We start from the raw sequence: 22088 nt of genomic DNA on the forward strand, positions 1-22088 counted from the left end.
TCTTACCTTAATGTTCATAGCTTCTATTTGGGGTGGCTGAGACAAATTTTTTCTTTTGCTGAGGCAATTGGGGTTAAGTAACTTGCCCAGAGTCACATTTGGCTAAGATGTATTAAGTGTCTGAGGTCTAATTTGAACTCGGGTCCTCCTCACCAGGGCCAGCACTTTATCCACTGAACCATCCTAGCTGCTCCTGACAATTTCTTAAAATAAATCAATAATAAAGTTTGCTGCATTGACTGAATCTTCTTGTCAATTGAATACTTAAAAAGGCCATTATAGGGTTATTAATTAGTTTGATTTCAATATTGTTGTGCCTCAAGGAAAAGGGATGCTCAAGGAGAAGAATGAAGACAGCTTAAGTCTGGTCAGTGGAGTAGTCAAACATACAAAACATTTATCAATTAAATTCACAATTCATGATGTGAATTACAGTAGTAACATCAGAAATAAGCAATCACAGATTACCATAACAGTTATAATAAAAATGAAAAGTTAGAAATATTGTTAAAATTACTAAAATGTGACACAGAGACATGCTATTAGGAAAACAGGCTTTTAGACTTCCTTAATGTAGTGTTTCTCCAAACCTTCAATTTGTAAAAAAAAAAAAATAAAAAAAAAAGCAATATCTTCAAAGTATATTAAAATGAAGTATGCCTGTATATATGCAAAAATTTTGTAGCAGCTCTTTTCTAAGTGACAAAAAATTGAAAATTAAGGGAATACTCAGCCATTGGGGAATAGCTTAAAAAGTTATGCTGTATAATTGTGATTGAATATTATTGTGTTATAACAAGTGAGAGCCAGATGGCTTCAGAAAAATATGGGAAAATCTACATAAAGTGATAGAAAATGAAGTGAGCAGAAAAAGGACATAATTGTACACAGCAAAGCAATATTGGATTAATGATCAATTGTAAAAGACAGCTATTCTGATCAATACAATGATCAAAGATAATTCAGGAGGATTCATGATAAAATTTGCTTCTACTTGAAGAGAGAAAATTGATGAATTCTGAATGCAAATTAAAGTAAAATTTCCTCATTTTCTTCACTTGCTTTTTTTTTTGACAATATGGCTAATATGGAAATACATTTTTTATGATTTCATGTTATAATGTGTATCATATAGTTTGCTTGATATTTGGGTTGGAAGGTGTGGTGATCTTTTTCTTCTTTAAAATATAATGTGATGGTTCTCTCTGGGGGAGAGCAGGTTTCTTGGGGGAGGTTTTCTGGAGGCAGTCTTAGTATCAGTTCAGATCGATAATTACCCCAAAACGCAGCCAGGTGATAAAATGTTCAGATTTTTTATTGTCTCCAATATAGCCTGGTTAGCTTAGAGGCCTTATCTCTCTGCTTGGTTACAAGAGCTCTTGCAGCTTTGTCCTTTGCTTCTGCCTCTGCTTTCTTCAGCCTCCAATTCAGCTCCAAGTTGAATCTGTCTTGCCTCAGAGAGAGGGCTTCTGGCTCTCAATCTCCCAAAGTGCTCTGTGTCTGTACAAGAGTGCTCCTCTCCAATCCAGCTGAACTCTCTTCTACCACCAGCCAGCCAAGTGGAAATATCAGAATGAATCTCTCTTCACTGGGCTTATAATATGACTCTTCTGAGAGAATGGGATTATGGGTTTTCTCCCATAGTGCTCTCTGGCGCTAAGAGCTTTCAAAGGAGGTGTGAATTCGGATATATCATACTAAACCCTGAAATCTCCCAAACGTGTGAACTCCAATGAGTAAAGATGTTGAACACAAACATTGTATCAATTACATTGAGTTAACACTAGGATTCTAACATCTCCCTTGAGTTATCACCTTGTTTCAAGTTGAGTTAACACTAGGATTCCAACAGGAAGGGACTGGAATAAGTGAGACAATTTTGAATTCAAAACTTTAAAAATTCTTTAAAATAAACAATAAATTGGGAAGAGGGTATATGTTGGATATAGAGCATAGGAGGGAAGCAACATGGTGAAGAGGATGGAAAGGAATCAGGAAGGACTTTTTTTTGCCTTTACCATCTACTGGCAGTGTTTCTGACTATAGACAAGACACTTAACTTCTTAGTTCCTAGGTAACTTTCTAAGGATATTTGTTGTAAGGTAGTTGTCAATGTACTTTGGTGGTTAGGGGATTAAGTGGAGTGGGATTTCAATCCAGTGTTTCCAACGCCAATGAATTTATACTGCAGATCTCTTCCCCAACAGTATAAGAAGCTAGTCTAAATTATTTTCTGCCACTAATTTCTCCCCTCCTCCTTGCCACGTACCCCAAGTCACTTTTGTTGACTTGGGAATTCTTCCCCAAGTAATTTATGTTCTTGGTTAGCAAATACAGGGGTACTCTGATTGTTATTGGTTCTTGCTTATATAGTCTGTACCACTGATTTTCTATTTCTGCCTTTAACTAGTAACCAACCAATGGTTTTTGAAAATTGCTGTTTTAAAAAAGATTATGGGATTTTCAACTATGATATACTTAGCTCGTCTCAGCAATACATTTATCCAAGACAATTTCAGTAGACTTGGAATGATAAATGACAAGATTTACATGTTGAAGAATACCTCCAAAAATATAGCTTGCCTAAACTAACAGAGGAAGAAGTAAATATCCTAAACACTCCTATCTCAGAAAAAGAAATAGAACAAACTATCAATCAACTCCCTAAGAAAAAAACCCCAGGACCAGATGGATTTACATCTGAATTCTATCAAACATTTAAAGATCAATTAACTCCAATGCTAAATAAACTATTTGAAGAAGTAGGGATTGAAGGAGTCCTACCAAACTCCTTTCATGACACAGATATGGTACTGATACCTAAACCAGGTAGGCTGAAAACAGAGAAAGAAAATTATAGCCCAATCTCCCTAATGAATATTGATGCTAAAATCTTAAATAAAATATTAGCAAAAAGATTACAGAAAATCATCCCCAGGATAATACACTATGACCAAGTAGGATTTATACCAGGAATGCAGGGCTGGTTCAATATTAGGAAAACTATTAACATAGTTGACTATATCAACAACCAACCAAACAAAAACCATATGATCATCTCAATAGATGCAGAAAAAGCATTTGATAAAATCCAATAGCCATTCTTAATAACACTTGAGAGCATAGGAATAAAAGGACTTTTCCTTAAAATAGTTAGGAGCATATATTTTAAACCTTCAGTAAGCATCATATGCAATGGGCAAAAACTGGAACCTTTCCCAGTAAGATCTGGAGTGAAGCAAGGTTGCCCACTATCACCATTATTATTCAATATTGTATTAGAAACACTAGCCTCTGCAAAAAGAGTCGAGAAAGAGATTAAAGGAATTAGAGTAGGCAATGAGGAAACCAAACTATCACTCTTTGCAGATGATATGATGGTATACCTAGAAAACCCCAGAGATTCTACTAAAAAGCTATTAGAAATAATTCATAATTTTAGCAAAGTAGCAGGATACAAAATAAATCCCCATAAATCCTCAGCATTCTTAAACACCACCAACAAAATCCAAGAGCAAGAGATACAAAGAGAAATTCCATTCAAAATAACTGTTGATAACATAAAATATTTGGGAATCTACCTACCAAAGGAAAGTCAGGAATTATATGAGCAAAATTACAAAAAAGTTTTCACACAAATAAAGTCAGACTTAAATAATTGGAAAAATATTAAGTTCTCTTGGATAGGCCGAGCGAATATAATAATGACAATACTCCCTAAACTAATCTATTTATTTAGCGCTATACCAATCAGACTTCCAAGAAAATATTTTAATGATTTAGAAAAAATAACAACAAAATTCATATGGAACAATAAAAAGTCGAGAATCTCAAGGGAATTAATGAAAAAAAAATCAAATGAAGGTGGTCTAGCTGTACCTGATCTAAAATTATATTATAAAGCAGCAGTCACCAAAACCATTTGGTATTGGCTTAGAAATAGATTAGTTGATCAGTGGAAAAGGTTAGGTTCACAAGACAGAATAGTCAACTATAGCAATCTAGTGTTTGACAAACCCAAAGATTCTAAATTTTGGGATAAGAATTCATTATTTGATAAAAACTGCTGGGATAACTGGAAATTAGTATGGCAGAAATTAGGCAAGGACCCACACTTAACACCACATACCAAGATAAGATCAAAATGGGTCCATGACCGAGGCATAAAGAACGAGGTTATAAATAAATTAGAGGAACATAGGATAGTTTATCTCTCAGACTTGTGGAGGAGAAAGAAATTTGTGACCAAAGATGAACTAGAGACCATTACCGATCACAAAATAGAAAATTTTGATTATATCAAATTAAAAAGCCTTTGTACAAACAGAACGAATGAAAACAAGATTAGTAGGGAAGCAACAAACTGGGAAAACATCTTTACAATTAAAGGTTCTGATAAAGGCCTCATTTCCAAAATATATAGAGAACTGACTCAAATTTATAAAAAATCAAGCCATTCTCCAATTGATAAATGGTCAAAGGATATGAACAGACAATTTTCAGATGAAGAAATTGAAACTATTACCACTCATATGAAAGAGTGTTCCAAATCACTATTGATCAGAGAAATGCAAATTAAGACAACTCTGAGATATCACTACATACCTGTCAGATTGGCTAAGATGACAAGAAAAAATAATGATGAATGTTGGAGGGGATGCGGGAAAACGGGGACACTGATGCATTATTGGTGGAGTTGTGAACGAATCCCGCCATTCTGGAGAGCAATATGGAATTATGCCCAAAAAGTTATCAAACTGTGCATACCCTTTGATCCAGCAGTGTTTCTATTGGGCTTATACCCCAAAGAGATACTAAAAAAGGGAAAGGGACCTGTATGTGCCAAAATGTTTGTAGCAGCCCTGTTTGTAGTGGCTAGACACTGGAAAATGAATGGATGCCCATCAATTGGAGAATGGCTGGGTAAATTGTGGTATATGAATGTTATGGAATATTATTGCTCTGTAAGGAATGACCAGCAGGATGAATACAGAGAGGCTTGGAGAGACCTACATGGACTGATGCTAAGTGAGATGAGCAGATTGTATGAGGATGCATTCTGATGGAAGTGGATTTCTCTGACAAAGAGACTTAACTGAGTTTCATTGGATAAATGATGGACAGAAACAGCTACACCCAAAGAAGGAATACTGGGAAATGAATGTGAACTATTTGCATTTTTTATTTTCTTCCCGAGTTATTTTTACCTTCTGAATCCAATTCTCCCTGTGCAGCGGGAGAACTGTTCGGTTCTGCAAATATGTATTGTATCTAGGATATACTGCAACATATTTAAAATATATAGGACTGCTTTCCATCTTGGGGGGGGGGAGGAGGGAGGGAGGGGAAAAAACGAAACATAAGTGATTGCAAGGGATAATGTTGTGTAAAAATTATCCTGGCATGGATTCTGTCAATACAAAGTTATTATTAAATAAAATTAAATTTAAAAAAATAAATGAATTAAAAAAAAAAGATTTACATGTTGAGAAAGAACTATAGAGATTGAATATGGATTGAAGTGTGGTATTTTCACCATTTTGGAAGATTTGCTTGTTTTGCTTTTTTGCTTTTTCCCTCTTTAATCTGATTTTTCTTCCATAACATGTCAAATATGCAAATATGTTTATAAGGATTGTACTTTTATCATGTTGCTAGCTATCTTGGGGAGTGGGGAGGAAAGAGAGAAAGAAAAAAATTGGAGTTCAAAATCCTACAGAAATGAATGTGGAGAACTGTCTTTACATTTACTTGGAAAAATAAAATACTATTAAAAAAGAAAATTGCTGTTTTATAATATATATTACTTTCAGTTCTGGAAGTTCTTTATTCTTTCTTTTAAAAAATCCTTTGAGAATGTAGACCTCTTGTTCTTCCAAGTGAAAGTTTGTTATTTTGTCTGAATATTTAAATAATCCCTTGTAATAAATATCACATATGAACTTATAAATTAATTTGTGTGGCATTGCCATTTTATGAGCAGTGAATATCATTACCATTACTTGTTTTCTTTTATTCCAGAGTTTTTTGTTATCATTATCTCAATATAATATTTGGTTATATCTTTGTAGGTTCATTCACATTTACATTATGTCTTTTGTAGTTATTTTGAATATAATTTCTCTTCCTATAATTTTCTTCTAGTTTTGTTACTGCAATATAGAAATATTGATTACCTTTAGGGATTTATTTTGCATCTTGCTAACTTTCACTAAACTACTAATCATCTTGATTAGATCATCTTCACTGATTCTGTGGGTTTTTCTAAGCAAGCCATCACTGTCTGAAAATATGGATAATTTTATCTCCTTTTTGCTGATCATACCTTTAATTTCTTTGTCTTGTCTTATTGCTATTGTTAGCATTTTTAGAACAATGTTAAATAACAAAAAGAGCAACGTTTAGTTTAGAATTCTGATTAGATACTTATCAAAATTTGGGAAGTTATTTGGTATAGAATAAATAATATGCTGGAAATGTCTTCAAGTTCTGTCAAACAGAAGTTGAGGTCACAAAGAATGGGAAAATGAAATGTCATATTAGAAGGGAGCTTCTAAAACATGTCTTATGGCAATTTCTACATTACTGCTTATCTGTCAGCTTTACTTTCCCTCTCTATAAGATTAGGAAGTTGGACTAGATCAGGGATTGTTGAAGGATGGGGTGTGAAAGGAACTACTCTATGTCTGAACTTTTTTTAAGATATTTTGATAACTATATTCAATAGCATTGATTTCTTTTGTAATCATTATATTTTATTTTTTTGTATTTAATATCATTATTCTGAATTCTTCACCAGAGATCTGTGACTCAAGATTAGAAACTTTTGACTAAATAATTTAATTTTTGATTATGATATCTTTAGTAACTATTGGGAGTTTAGAGATCAGAATTTAGAAATTAGTAAGTAATAGGACCTAAAGTCAAATTCTGACATTAGCCATTAGCCATGAGACATTAGATTAGTGTTTTGTATTATCAACAGTTATTTTATTTCTTCTTCTTCTCCTCCTTCTTCTTTTCTTCCTTCTTCTTCTCCTCCTTCTTCTTCTCCTTCTCCTCCTCATCTGGGTCACACATATAGAAAGTATTGTGTCTGAGATCAGATTTGAACTCAGGTCCTCCTGACTTCAGGGCTGGTGCTCTATCCACTGCTCCACCTTGCTACCCCAGGTGTGAATGTTCTTAACAATAGAAACATTGGGAGGGGCCAGGGTACATGACATCCCCTAGCACCTTCCATGGGCTGGATCTATGTGCCCAGCAATTTCAGAATGAAGGAGCCTGCCCTGATTATCTCATTACATTTTATCAAAACCATTTATTTTTATCTCACAGAGCTTCCCCCTTAATCTTGCCTTAATTGATTCCTTCCTCATAACAAAGAAAAAAAGTTCAACAAAAACTAATGACTTGGTGATTGTGTTTGAGAGTATGTGCCAGATTCTTTGTTCCTAGTTCCCTACCTCTGTGGCGACAAGAAAGAAACATGCTTCCTTTCTTTATTTTGTCCTTCAGACAAGATTAGTAGTACTTAATCAGAATTCAACTTACTTTTTGGTGTTGTTTTTAATTTACATCATTAAAGTCATTCTGTATATCGCATTTCCTGATTCTACATACTTGACTCTATATCATGTCACATATAGATCCCTGTGTTTCTTGAAATTCCTCATGGCTATTGCTTTCAATAGTGCAGCTAAATTTTGTATCTGGGCGTATTTGCTGCTTAGAAGTCATCTAATCTAACTTCATTTGAAAGATAAGGAAAGTGAAATACAGAAATTTTAAGGGATTTGTCTGAAGTCACACATGTGGAAACTTTCTGGTTTTGATCTTTTTGGGGATATTTCCAGTAGTGAATATCTGGATCAAAGAATATGAACAGTTTAATAACTCAACCTTTGAATTTTTCTCTAGGTTGCACGGACAAGGAATTGAGGAATCTTGCTTCCCGGCTAAAAGATTGGTTTGGAATGCTTCATGAGGATGCAAATCATGTCATCAAGCCCACTAGTTCAGACCCAGCCCAAAGCAGTAAGACTATGTTGTTGTTGTTTGATTAAGCAGGAATACGTGAGACCGGACCAGACCCTAATTACAATTGAAATACTTATTCCCCAAGTCACAGGAATACTATAAAATAAAATATAAAATAAAAAAAATACTATAACATATAAAAAGGCTTTTTTGAGTCTCAAAGAATTTCCTATTAAATTGAAATAGTACTCTGACTAGGTTGGTTCTTTAAAGCATTATTAGTTCATCTCTGAATAAAGTGGTACTTTAAACCATTGTTATCTCACACCTTATCTGGATTTTCTTTGAGACAGATAGTAGAGGTAGAATGTTGTGTCCTCCTTTCTAGAGTCCCCATGCTGGAGTGGTTAAAACATAAAGTTTTAAATGGAGGAGTGATGAGGCTAGACTCCCAAGTATGGTAAAAATATGGAGTCTGTTTAATCCAAGTTCTTTCACCCTAAACAACACTGGACATGTGCTAAATATATACTGCACGTGGGACCACATAAACAACTTTCTATTGTATGTAGATTGCTACCTGGTATCTCTACCACCTGGTATCACTCTGCTTCAATTACAATACAAGTTGTCACTGCGTCCTGACTTCTCAGGAAAGCCCAGAGCCCTTAGGGGATATGGGGAGCCGAACCTGACATTGTTGGCAGGTTCCCTCTGGGCTAAAGATCTAATACCTCACCCAGAGTTCCCCCACTATCTATGGCCTTCTTCAGTAGAAGATCACCGAAGACATGTTTTACCAACTTAATATTATCAAGGGCTAGCTTTTCTCAGTGTCCTGGGCTGTGGGATTCGGTAAGGGCTAATCTAAAAACCTATACAATACCATATCTTAGATTGAAAGAGGAGACAAGTTATTTCAGTGCCAGGCATGAAGTAGACAAGAGAGGCTTTGTTCACTCACAATGGGTTTATCCAGCCTAAAATGAGATTGGGGAGGGTGGAATCAAATGTTAGAAAAAAAAAAAAAGATGGAATATCAGGCTCTCCATTCCCAATAGCTAAGGTGAAATTTTGCAAATAGTAAAAAATAGCTTACATTCACACGGTGCTTTAAAATACAAATATTATATATTTTTTTTTCATTTGATTTTTTTTCTTTTTTGTTACATATAAATTCTGATTTATCTCCCTTCCTACCCCACAATAGAAAAGGCCATCATTTAATTCAGATTTATAAAGATGTGTAAAACTATATTTAGCATTTCTTTTTCTGGAGGTAGATAGCATTTTCCTTTACAGGATCTTTGTAGCTGATCTGTGTATTTATGGTACTTGAAATAACTTGATATTTGTTTGTTCATAGTTATTCTTTGAACAACATACTTTGAATAACATTGTATACAATGTTCTCTTGATTCTGCTCATTTCATTTTTTATTACTTCATACAAGTCTTTCCATGTTTTCCTGAAATCTGATTTGATCCTTTTAACCACCTTGGTAAGGTAGTTACCCTGAGGTCATACAACTGATAAATGTCTGACATAGGATTCAACTTCAAATCTGTATGATTCCAATAATCATGCATCTATATTATTGAGTTACATCAGATAATACAGAATTCTTAGTGGCATTGTGAAAAAAGTGTGCCAAAGATAGGGATAAATATAGCATAAGATAACTTTTCAGAATTATCTCATTATTCTCTTCCACACACTCTGCTATATATGAACTGGGCTATTCTTTGTTCACAAAATTGACCTGTCTCTATTTCCTTAAATTTTTCCTTCCATTTTTACCTGATGAATTGTTGTGTTTTCTATAAGGAATAAGTCAAATGCTACCTCCTTCATGGAGCCTATTCTTAATCCTCCTATTTTGGTAATGACCTTTCTCCTTGGCCATTACTTCTTTTAATGTACTTAAGGTGTAATATTATGGGGCTTTGTGCATTATAATTTTCTATGTGGGTATGTTCTTTTTCTAATAGATTTTAAAGCTTCCATGAGAGCAAGGTTATTTTCTTACTAAACACTATCTACCCCAACGTCTCTTACAATGCTCTATACACTGAGGGTGAGTGATAAATAGATAGAGAAATGGCTAGATGAATCATGTTAAGATGAATGTGAAACAGTTTAGGGAACAGAGGGAACCTGCAACAAATTTATGAGAATATTCTGTCAGTATCAGAGTTCCATAGCTGAAAGTGTCCATAGTCCTCAATGCCCATCTACTCTAACTCATACCTGAAAAAATTTCCTGCCAGTAAACCCAGTAAATGGTCATTTGATCCAAACTTTGTTTTGAAGATCTCTAGTGAGAGGAAATCCTCTACCTCTACATCTTCTACACCTCTCTCTCTCTCTCTCTCTCTCTCTCTCTCTCTCTCTCTCTCTCTCTTCTCTCTCTCTCTCTTTCTTTCTCTCTCTCTCTCTCTCTGAATAGTTCAAGTTCTTAAGATATTTCTCTATCATAAACTCTAAATTTGCCTCATTGCTTACTAGGGTTTTAGAGATAGACTCTCACAGTCAGGCTGATAACTTTAGAATTTTTTTAAAAATATTTTATTTTATTTTATAATAAGTTTATATTGACAGAATCCATGCCAGGGTAATTTTTTTACAACATTATCCCTTCCACTCGCTTCTGTTCCAATTTTTCCCCTCACTCCCTCCACCCCCTCCCTTAGATGGCAAGCAGTCCTATATATATTAGATATGTTGCAGTATATCCTAGATACAATATATGTTTGCAGAACCGAGCAGTTCTCTTGTTGCACAGGGAGAATTGGATTCAGAAGATAAAAACAACTCAGAAAGAAAAACAAAAATGCAAATAGTTCACATTTGTTTCCCAGTGTTCTTTCTTTGGGTGTAGCTGCTTCTGTCCATCATTTATTAATTGAAACTGAGTCTTTGTCAAAGAAATCCACTTCCATCAGAATACATCCTCATCAGATGTAAAGTGATCTCCTGGTTCTGCTCATTTCACTTAGCATCAGTTCATGTAAGTCTCTCCAAGGCTCTCTGTATTCATCCTGCTGGTCATTTCTTACAGAACAGTAATATTCCATAACATTCATATACCACAATTTACCCAGCCATTCTCCCTCCAATTGATGGGCATCCATTCAATTTCCAGTTTCTAGCCACTACAAACAGGGCTGCCACAAACATTTTGGCACATACAGAGCCCTTTCCCTCCTTTAGTATTTCTTTGGGATATAAGCCCAATAGAAACATTGCTGGATCAAAGGGTATTCACAATTTGATAACTTTTGGGGCATAATTCGAGATTGCTCTCCAGAATGGTTAGATTCGTTCACAGTTCCACCAACAATGCATCAGTGTCCCAGTTTTCCCGCATCCCCTCCAACATTCATCATTATTTTTTCCTGTCATCTTAGCCAATCTGACAGGTGTGTAGTGGTATCTCAGAGTTGTCTTAATTTGCATTTCTCTGATCAATAATGATTTGGAACACTCTTTCATATGAGTGGTAATAGTTTCAATTTCATCATCTGAAAATTGTTCATATCCTTTGACCATTTATCAATTGGAGAATGGCTTGATTTCTTATAAATTTGAGTCAGTTCTCTATATATTTTGGAAATGAGGCCTTTATCAGGACCTTTAACTGTGAAGATGTTTTCCCAGTTTGTTGCTTCCCTTCTAATCTTGTTTGCATTAGTTTTGTTTGTACAAAGGCTTTTTAATTTGATATAATCAAAATTTTCTATTTTGTGATCAGTAATGGTCTCTAGTTCATCTTTGGTCACAAATTTCTTTCTCCTCCACAAGTCTGAGAGATAAACTATCCTATGTTCCTCTAATTTATTTATAATCTCATTCTTTATGCCTCGGTCATGGACCCATTTTGATCTTATCTTGGTATATGGTGTTAAGTGTGGGTCCATGCCTAATTTCTGCCATACTAATTTCCAGTTATCCCAGCAGTTTTTATCAAATAATGAATTCTTATCCCAAAAGTTAGGATCTTTGGGTTTGTCAAACACTAGATAGCTATAGCTGACTATTCTGTCTTGTGAACCTAACCTTTTCCACTGATCAACTAATCTATTTCTTAGCCAATACCAAATGGTTTTGGTGACTGCTGCTTTATAATATAATTTTAGATCAGGTACAGTTAGGCAACCTTCATTTGATTTTTTTTTCATTAATTCCCTTGAGATTCTCGACTTTTTATTGTTCCATATGAATTTTGTTGTTATTTTTTCTAGATCATTAAAATATTTTCTTGGAAGTCTGATTGGTATAGCACTAAATAAATAGATTAGTTTAGGGAGTATTGTCATCTTTATTATATTCGCTCGGCCTATCCAAGAGCACTTAATATTTTTCCAATTATTTAAGTCTGACTTTATTTGTGTGGAAAGTTTTTTGTAATTTTGCTCATATAATTCCTGACTTTCCTTTGGTAGATAGATTCCCAAATATTTTATGCTATCAACAGTTATTCTGAATGAAATTTCTCTTTGTATCTCTTGCTGTTGGATTTTGTTGATGATGTATAAAAATGCTGAGGATTTATGGGGATTTATTTTGTATCCAGCTACTTTGCTAAAATTGTGAATTATTTCTAATAGCTTTTTAGTAGAATCTCTGGGATTCTCTAGGTATACCATCATATCATCTGCAAAGAGTGATAGTTTGGTTTCCTCATTGCCGACTCTAATTCCTTTAATATCTTTCTTGACTCTTATTGCAGAGGCTAGTGTTTCTAATATGATATTGAATAATAATGGTGATAGTGGGCACCCTTGCTTCACTCCAGATCTTACTGGGAAAGATTCCAGTTTTTCCCCATTGCATATGATGCTTACTGATGGTTTTAAATATATGCTCCTGACTATTTTAAGGAAAAGTCCATTTATTCCTATGCTCTCAAGTGTTTTTATTAGGAATGGATGTTGAATTTTATCAAATGCTTTTTCTGCATCTATTGAGATGATCATATGGTTTTTGTTTGGTTGGTTATTGATATAGCCAGTTATGCTAATAGTTTTCCTAATATTGAACCAGCCCTGCATTCCTGGTATAAATCCTACTTGGTGTATTATCCTGGGGAGGATTTTCTGTAATCTTTTTGCTAATATTTTATGTAAGATTTTAGCATCAATATTCATTAGGGAGATTGGTCTCTAATTTTCTTTCTCTGTTTTCAACCTACTGATCCTGGGGATTTTTTCTTAGGGAGTTGATTGATAGTTTTTTCTATTTCTTTTTCTGAAATGGGACTGTTTAGGATATTTACTTCTTCCTCTGTTAGTTTGGGCAAACTATATTTTTGGAGATATTCTTCTATTTCATTTAAATTGTCAAATTTATTGGCATAAAGTTGGGCAAAGTAACTCCTAATTATTGCTCTAATTTCCTCTTCGTTAGTGGCGAGTTCTCCCTTTTCATTTTTAAGACTAACAATTTGATTTTCCTCTTTCCTTTTTTAAATCAGATTTACTAAGGGTTTGTCTATTTTGTTGTTTTTTTCATAGAACCAACTCTTAGTTTTATTAATTAATTCAATAGTTTTTTTTTTATTTTCAACTTTCATTTTAATTGATCTCTCCTTTTATTTTTAGAATTTCAAGTTTAGTATTTGACTGGGGGTTTTTAATTTGTACCTTTTCTAGCGTTTTTAGTTGCAAGCCCAATTCATTGACCTTCTCTTTCTCTATTTTATGTAAATAGGCCTCGAGATATGAAATTTCCCCTTATTACCACTTTGGCTGCATCCCATACATTTTGGTATGATGTCTCATTATTATCATTTTCTTGGGTGAAATTATTAATTATGTCTATGATTTGCTGTTTCATCCAATCGTTCTTTAGTATGAGATTATTTAGTTTCCAATTATTTTTTGGTCTACTTTCCCCTGGCTTTTTGTTGAATGTAATTTTCATTGCATCGTGGTCTGAAAAGGATGCATTTACTATTTCTCCCTTACTGCATTTGAATTTGAGGTTTTTATGTCCTAATATATGGTCAATTTTTGTATAGGTTCCATACTCTTTTCTGTCTCCATTACATTTTCTCCAGAGATCTATCATATCTAACTTTTCTAGTATTCTATTTACCTCTTTGACTTCTTTCTTTTTTATTTTGTGGTTTGATTTATCTAATTCTGAGAGTGCAAGGTTGAGATCTCCCACTATTATAGTTTTGCTGTCTATTTCTTCTTGCAGCTCTCTTAATTTTTCTTTTAAGAAATTAGATGCTACACCACTTGGTGCATATATGTTTAATAGTGTTATTGCTTCATTATCCATGCTACCCTTTAGCAAGATATAGTGCCCTTCCTTATCTCTTTTAATTAGATCAATTTTTGCTTTAGCTTGATCTGAGATCAGGATGGCTACCCCTGCTTTTTTGACTTCACTTGAAGCATAGTAGATTTTGCTCCAACCTTTTACCTTTAACCTGCATGTATCTCCCTGCTTCAGGTGTGTTTCCTGTAAACAACATATTGTAGGATTCTGGCTTTTAATCCATTCTGCTAACCACTTCCTCTTTATGGGGGAGTTTACCCCGTTCACATTTATGGTTAAAATGACCAATTCTGTATTACTTGCCATCTTGTTAACCCCTGTTTATGCTTTTCTCCCTTCTTTCCCCCTTACCCCCCTTCCCAGTATTAAGCTTGTGAGCACCACTTGCTTCTCACACCCCTCTCTTTTTAGTATCTCTCCTCCCCCACCTTAGATTTCCTCCCCCTATCTTACCCCTTTCCCTCCCAGTTTCCATATTCCCTTCTGCTTAGCTTATTCCTTCCCTTTTCACTTTTCCCTTCTCACTTTTCAATGAGTTGGGAGAAGTTTCATCATAAATTGAATATGTCTAAAATTTTTCTCTTAAAGCCAATTCTGAAGGCAGTAAGATACACACTATATTCATCCCCCTCCATTCTTTCCCTCAGATATAATAGATTTCCTTTGCCTTTTCATGAGATGTACTACCCCCACTTTACCCTTTTTCTCGTACAATGTCCTTTGCACATCTACTTTCTAGAACAAGGTATACATGTATTCTTTATACATTTTTATATCAGAAATATAGTTCCCAAGATTAATCTTTACCTTTTTAGATTTCTCTTGAGTTTTATATTTGTAGATCAAACTTTTTGTTAAGTTCTGGCTTTTTCATCAAAAATAGGTGAAATTCGCTTACTTTGTTGAATGTCCATCTTCTTCCCTGGAAAAAGATGCTCATTCTAGCTGGGTAAGTTATTTTTGGTTGCATACCAAGTTCCTTAGCCTTTCGGAATATCATATTTCAGGCCCTTCGATCCTTTAATGTGGATGCTGCTAGATCCTGGGTGATCCTTATTGTGGCTCCTTGATACTTGAATTGGGTTTTTCTAGCTGCTTGCAATATTTTTTCCTTCATTTGAGGGTTTTGGCATTTGGCCACTATATTTCTCGGTGTTTTGATTTTAGGATCCCTTTCAGTAGGTGATCGATGAATTCTTTCAACGTCTATTTCATCCTCTGTTCCTATGACTTCTGGGCAGTTCTCTTTGATAATTTCCTGGAAAATAGTGTCCAGGCTCTTTTTTTCATCATGCTTTTCTGGGAGTCCAATGATTCTCAGATTGTCTCTCCTGGATCTATTTTCCAGGTCTGTTGTCTTCCCCAGAAGGTATTTCACATTCTTTTCCATTGTTTGATTTTTTTGGATTTGCTTGACTGATTCTTCTTGTCTCCTCGAGTCATTCAATTCCAATGGTTCAATTCTGATTTTTAATGAAGTGTTTTCTTCACTCACTCTTTTAAAATCTTTTTCTAATTGTCCCATTGAGTTCTTTTGTTCTGTGGAATTTTTTTCCATTTCGCCCATTTTGTTTTTTAGAGAGCTGTCTTTTGTTTCTAGTTCACTAATCCTATTTTTCAAGGATTTTATTTCTTTATCCAGTCTCTCTTTAAATAAGTGGGATGACTTCTCCAGACTCTCTTGCCAAGCCTCCCTCTCCTTTTCCCATTTTTCTTCTAGCTCTCTTGTGAGAGCATTTTTAATTACTTCTATGAAGTTCATCTGTGCTGAGGAACAGATGATCTCCTCCTTTGGGGATTCACCTGGAGACTGTCTGTTTTTAGTCTCCTCAGGATTTGGCGTCTGCTCTCTATCTGTATAGAAGCTGTCAAGGATTAAAGTCCTCTTCAATTTTTTGCTCATTATGTCAAAGAATCAGACAAACTAGCAAAAAGAAAAAAAGTAATTACCCCTAATTGGAGTCTTGTTTTTTTGGGGGGTGGGGCTGGGTGGTGTTACCGAGCTTCCTCTACAGACTGTGGGGGCAGCAGCAAGGCACTAGCCCTACTGTGCTGGGCCTGTGCTCTGAGATCCCAGAGCGTGCTGAGTCACTGTGGAGCGGTAGGGGGGTGGAAGGGAGGGTGGCCAGGTCCCGAGAGACTCCAGCTGTTTGGGGTTGTATTCTTCGCCCCAGTGTTTTTAGCTTCTCTGCTGGGCTGCTGGCTTGCTGCCAGGGCAAAGTATCCAGTCCTGTAGCAAAGCTCTCCCCTCAGAGACTGCTGCAATCACACACCCCCCCCCCCCTCCGGTCTGCTCGGCTGTGAGCTGCCTGCCGTGCTCTCAGCTGCCTGCCCGCACCCTGCGCCTGATCCAAAACCGTCCCAGCCCTCGCGCAAAACCAGACCTTTTTTGGCGAATCTCAAGGATGGCTTCTCTTGGTAACTATTTGTGGGGTTTTTTTCAGTCAAGCATCAATTCAGAGGCTGTAATGAAATAGATAGTGAGAGAAAAACGCGGAGCTTACACAGCTGTGTGCCTCCTCTCCGCCATCTTGGCCGGAAGTCAAATATAACGTTAGACTTTCAAAATGGAAATTATGGGTGATATGGCATCAACAAAACCCATTATTAATCAAATTAAGGAGCGAATAGATATGGATTTAGCAGAAGGTACACAACTTACTTTCTGAAAAATGATAATTTTTAAAAAATGTGTGTATATAGCATGCGGATTATTCTTTCACAGTATTTCAGTTTAGGATAACAAGAATTTTTAGAATGCCTGTTTTGCAAGTTATCATCAATATCACTTTTGAATTTAAGGTCTTTATGTCCTAATATATGATCAATGTTTGTTTGTGTTCCATGAACTGCTGAGAAAAAAGTGTACTCCTTTCTGTCTCCATTCAGTTTTCTCCAAAGATCTATCATACCTAACTTTTCTAGTGTTTTATTTACCTCTTTAACTTCTTTCTTATTTAGTTTTTGGTTTGATTTATCTAGTCTGAGAGTGCAAAGTTGAGATCTCCCACTATTATAGTTTTGCTGTCTATTTCTTCTTGCAGCTCTCAACTTTTTCTTTAGGAATTCAGATGCTATACCACTTGGTGCATATATGTTTAGTATTGATGGTGCTTCATTATCTATGCGACCCTTTAGCATGATATAGTGCCCTTCTTTATCTCTTTTAATTAGATCAATTTTTGCTTTAGCTTGATCTGAGATCAGGATGGCTACCCCTGCTTTTCTGGCTTCAGCTGGAGCATAGGTCTGCTCCAGCCTTTTACCTTTATTCTGTATATATTACTGTATATATACAGTGTGTTTCCTGTAAACAACATATTGTAGGATTCTGGCTTTTAATTGTTTGCTGTCCTCCTCTGCTTTATGGAGGAGTTTACCCCATTCACATTTATGGTTAAAACTGCTAATTCTGTATTTCCTACCATATTATTATCCCAAATTATGCTTTTCTCTTTCCTTTCCCCCTTACCCCACTCCCCAGTATTAGACTTATGAGCACCACTTGCCTCATGCAGCCCTCCCTCTTTAGAATCCCTCCTTCCCCTTTTCTTAAAACCTTTTCCTTATTATTTCTGTATTCCCTTCTATTTACCCTAATCATTACCTTTTCGTTTTTCACCTCCCACTTTTCAATGAGGTGGGAAAAGGTTCTATGTAAACCAAATATATCTAATATTTTCTCTTTGAGCCAAATCTGATGAGAGTTACCATTCACACTCTGTTCATCCCCCTCCCTTCATTCCCTCAGGTATAATAGGTTTCCTTTGCCTCTTTGTGAGATGTAGTTTCCCTCTTTTTACTTTCACTTTTCCCTTTTTCTGGTATGATTTCCTTTCCACCTCTAGTTCCTTTTTTATAACAATAAAACCAAATTATACATGTACTCTTTATGTATACCCATAACAGAAATAAGGTTCTCAGGAGTTCTTTTTATCTTTTTATGCTTCTCTTGAGTCATATTTGGAGTTCAAACTTTCTGTTTAGCTCTGGTTTTTCATCACAAATAAATGGAATTCACCCATTTCATTGAATGTCCATCTTCTTCTCTGGAAAAAATTGCTCATTTTGGCTGGGTAAGTTATTTTGGCTGCATACTGTGGAATGTGTTCTTTGGCTTTCAGAATATCAGATTCCAGGCTCTTCAATCCTTTAAGGAGGATGCTGCTAGATCCTGAGTGATCCTTATGGTGGTGCCTTGATATTTGAATTGTTTTTTTCTGGTTGCTTGTAGTATTTTTTCCTTGGTCTGATAGTTCTGGAATTTAGCCACAATATTCCGTGAAGTTTTTATTCTAGGTTCTTTTTCAGAAGGTGTTCGATGAATTCTTTCAATGCCTATTTTACCTTCTGATTCTGTTACTTCTGGATAGTTCTCTTTGATGATTTTCTATAAAATAATATCTAGGCTTTTTTTTTTTCATCATAATTTTTGGAAAGTCCAATAATCCTCAGATTATCTCTCCTAGATCTATTTTCCCAATCTGCTATTTTTCCAAGTAGATATTTGATGCTTTTCTAATTTTTCTTTTTTTTCTTTTTTGGTTTTGCTTGACTGATTCTTGATGTCTCAATGAAACATTCATTTCTAATTTGTTCAATTCTGGTTTTTAATTAGTTATTTTCTTCATTAGCTTTTAAAACTTATTTTTGTATATGTCCAATTGAGTTTTTAAATGAGTTGTTTTACTCTATGGAGGTTTTTTTTCATTTCACTATTTTTTTTTTAGTGAGTTATTTTCTTTTCCACTCCACAAATTCTACTTTCTTGGGAATTCTTTATCTTTTCCAATTCACAAATCCTACTTTCTTGGGAATTTTTTATCTTTTCCAATTCCCAAATCCTATTTTCCTAGGACTTTTTTGCCTTTTCCAATTCACAAATTCTGTTTCCCTACACTTCCTGGGAATACTTCTAACCTTCTTGGGTTTTACCAATCAAGCACTATTTTTGAGGGTGAATTTAATAATTGGTCATGAGGGTATGAGAAAACTTAGAAAGTGCCTGTGTCTTCTCCACCATCTTGGCTCTGTTTGTAGTTTAGTTTTTTATCATTTGTTCTTGATAGACTCATGTTAGGTCTTTGGAATCATTGCATTATTTTTTCACTATGTTAACTAAATATCACTCTGATGAGCCATTCTTGAATTTCCTAAAAAAAAAAATCCATCACATTTAAGGTCACTAGGCTAAAAGTATTAGATCCCTTTTTCCCCAAACCTTTTTTTTTTTTAAATTCAGATAGTGTTTGCTTTGTTTCAGCTCTGTGGTTCCTTTTATGTTCTTTGTGATATTTTAAAAGCTTACTAACAGTCATTCAGTGATCACATATTCTAATTCTTTTGATATCAGAGGATGTGATTTATCTGGAGCAGGTGGAATGAATTCATCAAGAGTGGTTTGATAAATCATCTCTTAATATGTTGTAAGTTATCTTGGTTTGCAGTGCCTGTCCTATTCGAAATTTTTGTTTGCTTCTAGTACAATTTATTTTCTTTTTCAGGGGAAAAAAGTGAGATAAGAATTAAATATTTCTTTCTGTACTCTATAATCATTTCCCATCCCATCTTCCATCAGGAATGGTCCTGTCCCTCTTCTTATTTGTCCCCCCCACAAAATATCTTGGAAAACAAATCAACCATTTTGTGTCATGTTCTATCACCCATAGCTACTTGTTCTGAGTTTTCATACTAATATTATTTTTATAGCTGAGCTATGTTCTTATGCTCTGTTATTTTATATTATGCAATATATTATTATTATCTTCCTTTTGTTTTGTTTTCCTTTTGTTCCATATCATGTTTTTAACGTTTAAAAATCTAGACTGCATGTTGAATTTTCTGGGCATCCAAGTCATTTTCTTCTAATAATTCACATTCTCAACTCCCTTGAAACTGTTTTTCTTTGATTTTTCAGTGTATAATTTTTGAGGTTCCCAAAATCTAGAATACTGTCAGATTATGCTTTGCTTTCCTTTCCTCCATCCCAAATTCTAGAAGGAAGTACTCATTTCTCTGCAGGGTTCCCATCATTTCTACCGGAGTAAGCAGTTCTTTATTAGAGAGAATCAGAGACAGTATTGAGTTTTCCTTTCTTAAATTTTCCATTGTGAACTGATCTGGAGCATTCTGCACAACAATCTGAAACTTTGCCCAAAAGACTATAAAACTGTGCAATACTACTTCTAGCAACATTACTAATAAGTATATACCCCAAAGAGATTATTTTTAAAAAGGAAGACAATATCTTTATAGCAACTCTTTTTTTGTGGTGACAAAGAATTGGAAATTGAGGGGATGGTCATCAGTTGGTGAATGATGAACAAATTCTGGTATACGAGTGTAATGGAATACTATTATACTTTGAGAAATGATGAACAGTCTGCAAACATATATTGTATCTAGGATATACTGCAACATATCCAACATATAAAGGACTGCTTGCCATCTAGGGGAGGGGGTGGAGGGAGGGAGGGGAAAAAAAAATCGGAACAGAAATGAGTGTAAATATAATGTAATTATTAAATAAAAAAATTTAAAAAAAAAAAAAAAGAGAAATGATGAACAGGAAAAACCTAGAAATACTTACTTGCAATTATGCTGAGTGAAGTGAGCAGAACAAGGTGAACATTGTACACAGTACCAGCAATATTGTGTGATGATCAACTTAGCTCTACTCAGACATACGTTAATCTAAGACAATCCCAAAAGACTTATGATGAAAAATGCTATTCACATTCAAAGAAAGAACTATGAAGTCTAAATACAGATCGAAATATACTATTTTCACTCTTGTTTGTTTTTTCCTTATTCTTGTTTTTTGCTTTTTGTTCTGATTCATCTTTCACAGTATGACTAAAGCGAAAATATATTTAATATTATTATACATGTGAAACCTATATTAGGTTGCTTGTCTTGGGGAAAAGGAAAAATGGGGCAGAGGGAGAAAAATAATTTGGAACAAAAATTCTTACAGTAAGTAAACACTGAAAACTATCTTAGCATATAATTGAAAAATACTATTAAATGGAAAAGATAAGAACAAAAACAAATTATAAAAAGTAAAGAAGGAAGGCTAAGGTGCCAGAAACTGTATTAAGGGTAGAAACCAAACTTAACTCTGATATAGTTGAGATCATTTCTAACCTCTCCTAAGTTGAACAGTTGTATTATCTTCTTAAAGACATTGCATTGTTTTCTTTTCTATTAAAGAATTAAAGAAATTCTATCTTTGCAGAGTGTAGTCAAGAAATAATTCAATAATTGGAGCAGTTGTAATATTTTTGTGATAATTATGTATATAATAATAATTATATATAAACATAATGAAAATAATAAAAATAATTATTTTAATCCCAAACTGTACCTTTACATCTTTAAGCTTTCCAGATTCCTATAAATGTTACTTCAAATTGTCATGGAGAAGTATATTTTTGAGATCATGAGTGTTAACAATTTTTTTTTTTTGCTATCTGTTTTAGTTAGAAATATTTGAATAACAGATTAATGTTAAATTAAATAAAATTGTTTCTGGAAGTTTTGTTCTTAAAAAAATTAATTGGGAAATGTTCTACAAAGTAAATAAAATAATGTTAATTTGTAGTTTTCTAAGGCAATATGCAGCTCAGAGAGATCCATTTATATTGAAGCTTGACAATAGTGGTCTACATTATAATGTAGAGTGGAGTCTTACAAATCAGGACGACTTTAAATACTATCTCTGACACTTGCTAGTTATGTAACAACATACAGGCATTCCACTTCATTTTTCTGAGCTTCAAGCAACTTTCTAAAACTATTATAGGCAGTTTGTTATC

The 22088-nt window shown here is 34.5% G+C and overlaps 1 protein-coding gene across 2 annotated transcripts in view; it reads left to right on the top strand.

The window, feature by feature from the left end:
* The window catches only part of SPOCK1 (SPARC (osteonectin), cwcv and kazal like domains proteoglycan 1), a 349554-nt gene that overhangs the window by 307315 nt on the left and 20151 nt on the right, over positions 1-22088 (top strand). For both annotated transcript variants that reach the window (XM_051978132.1, XM_051978133.1), the window contains exon 7: positions 7921-8037. In XM_051978132.1, the coding sequence (XP_051834092.1) occupies positions 7921-8037 (117 nt within the window). The remainder of the gene's footprint in view (positions 1-7920; positions 8038-22088) is intronic.

The sequence above is a fragment of the Antechinus flavipes genome, chromosome 2 (assembly GCF_016432865.1).
Source record: "Antechinus flavipes isolate AdamAnt ecotype Samford, QLD, Australia chromosome 2, AdamAnt_v2, whole genome shotgun sequence".
Classification (NCBI taxonomy): Eukaryota; Metazoa; Chordata; class Mammalia; order Dasyuromorphia; family Dasyuridae; genus Antechinus; species Antechinus flavipes.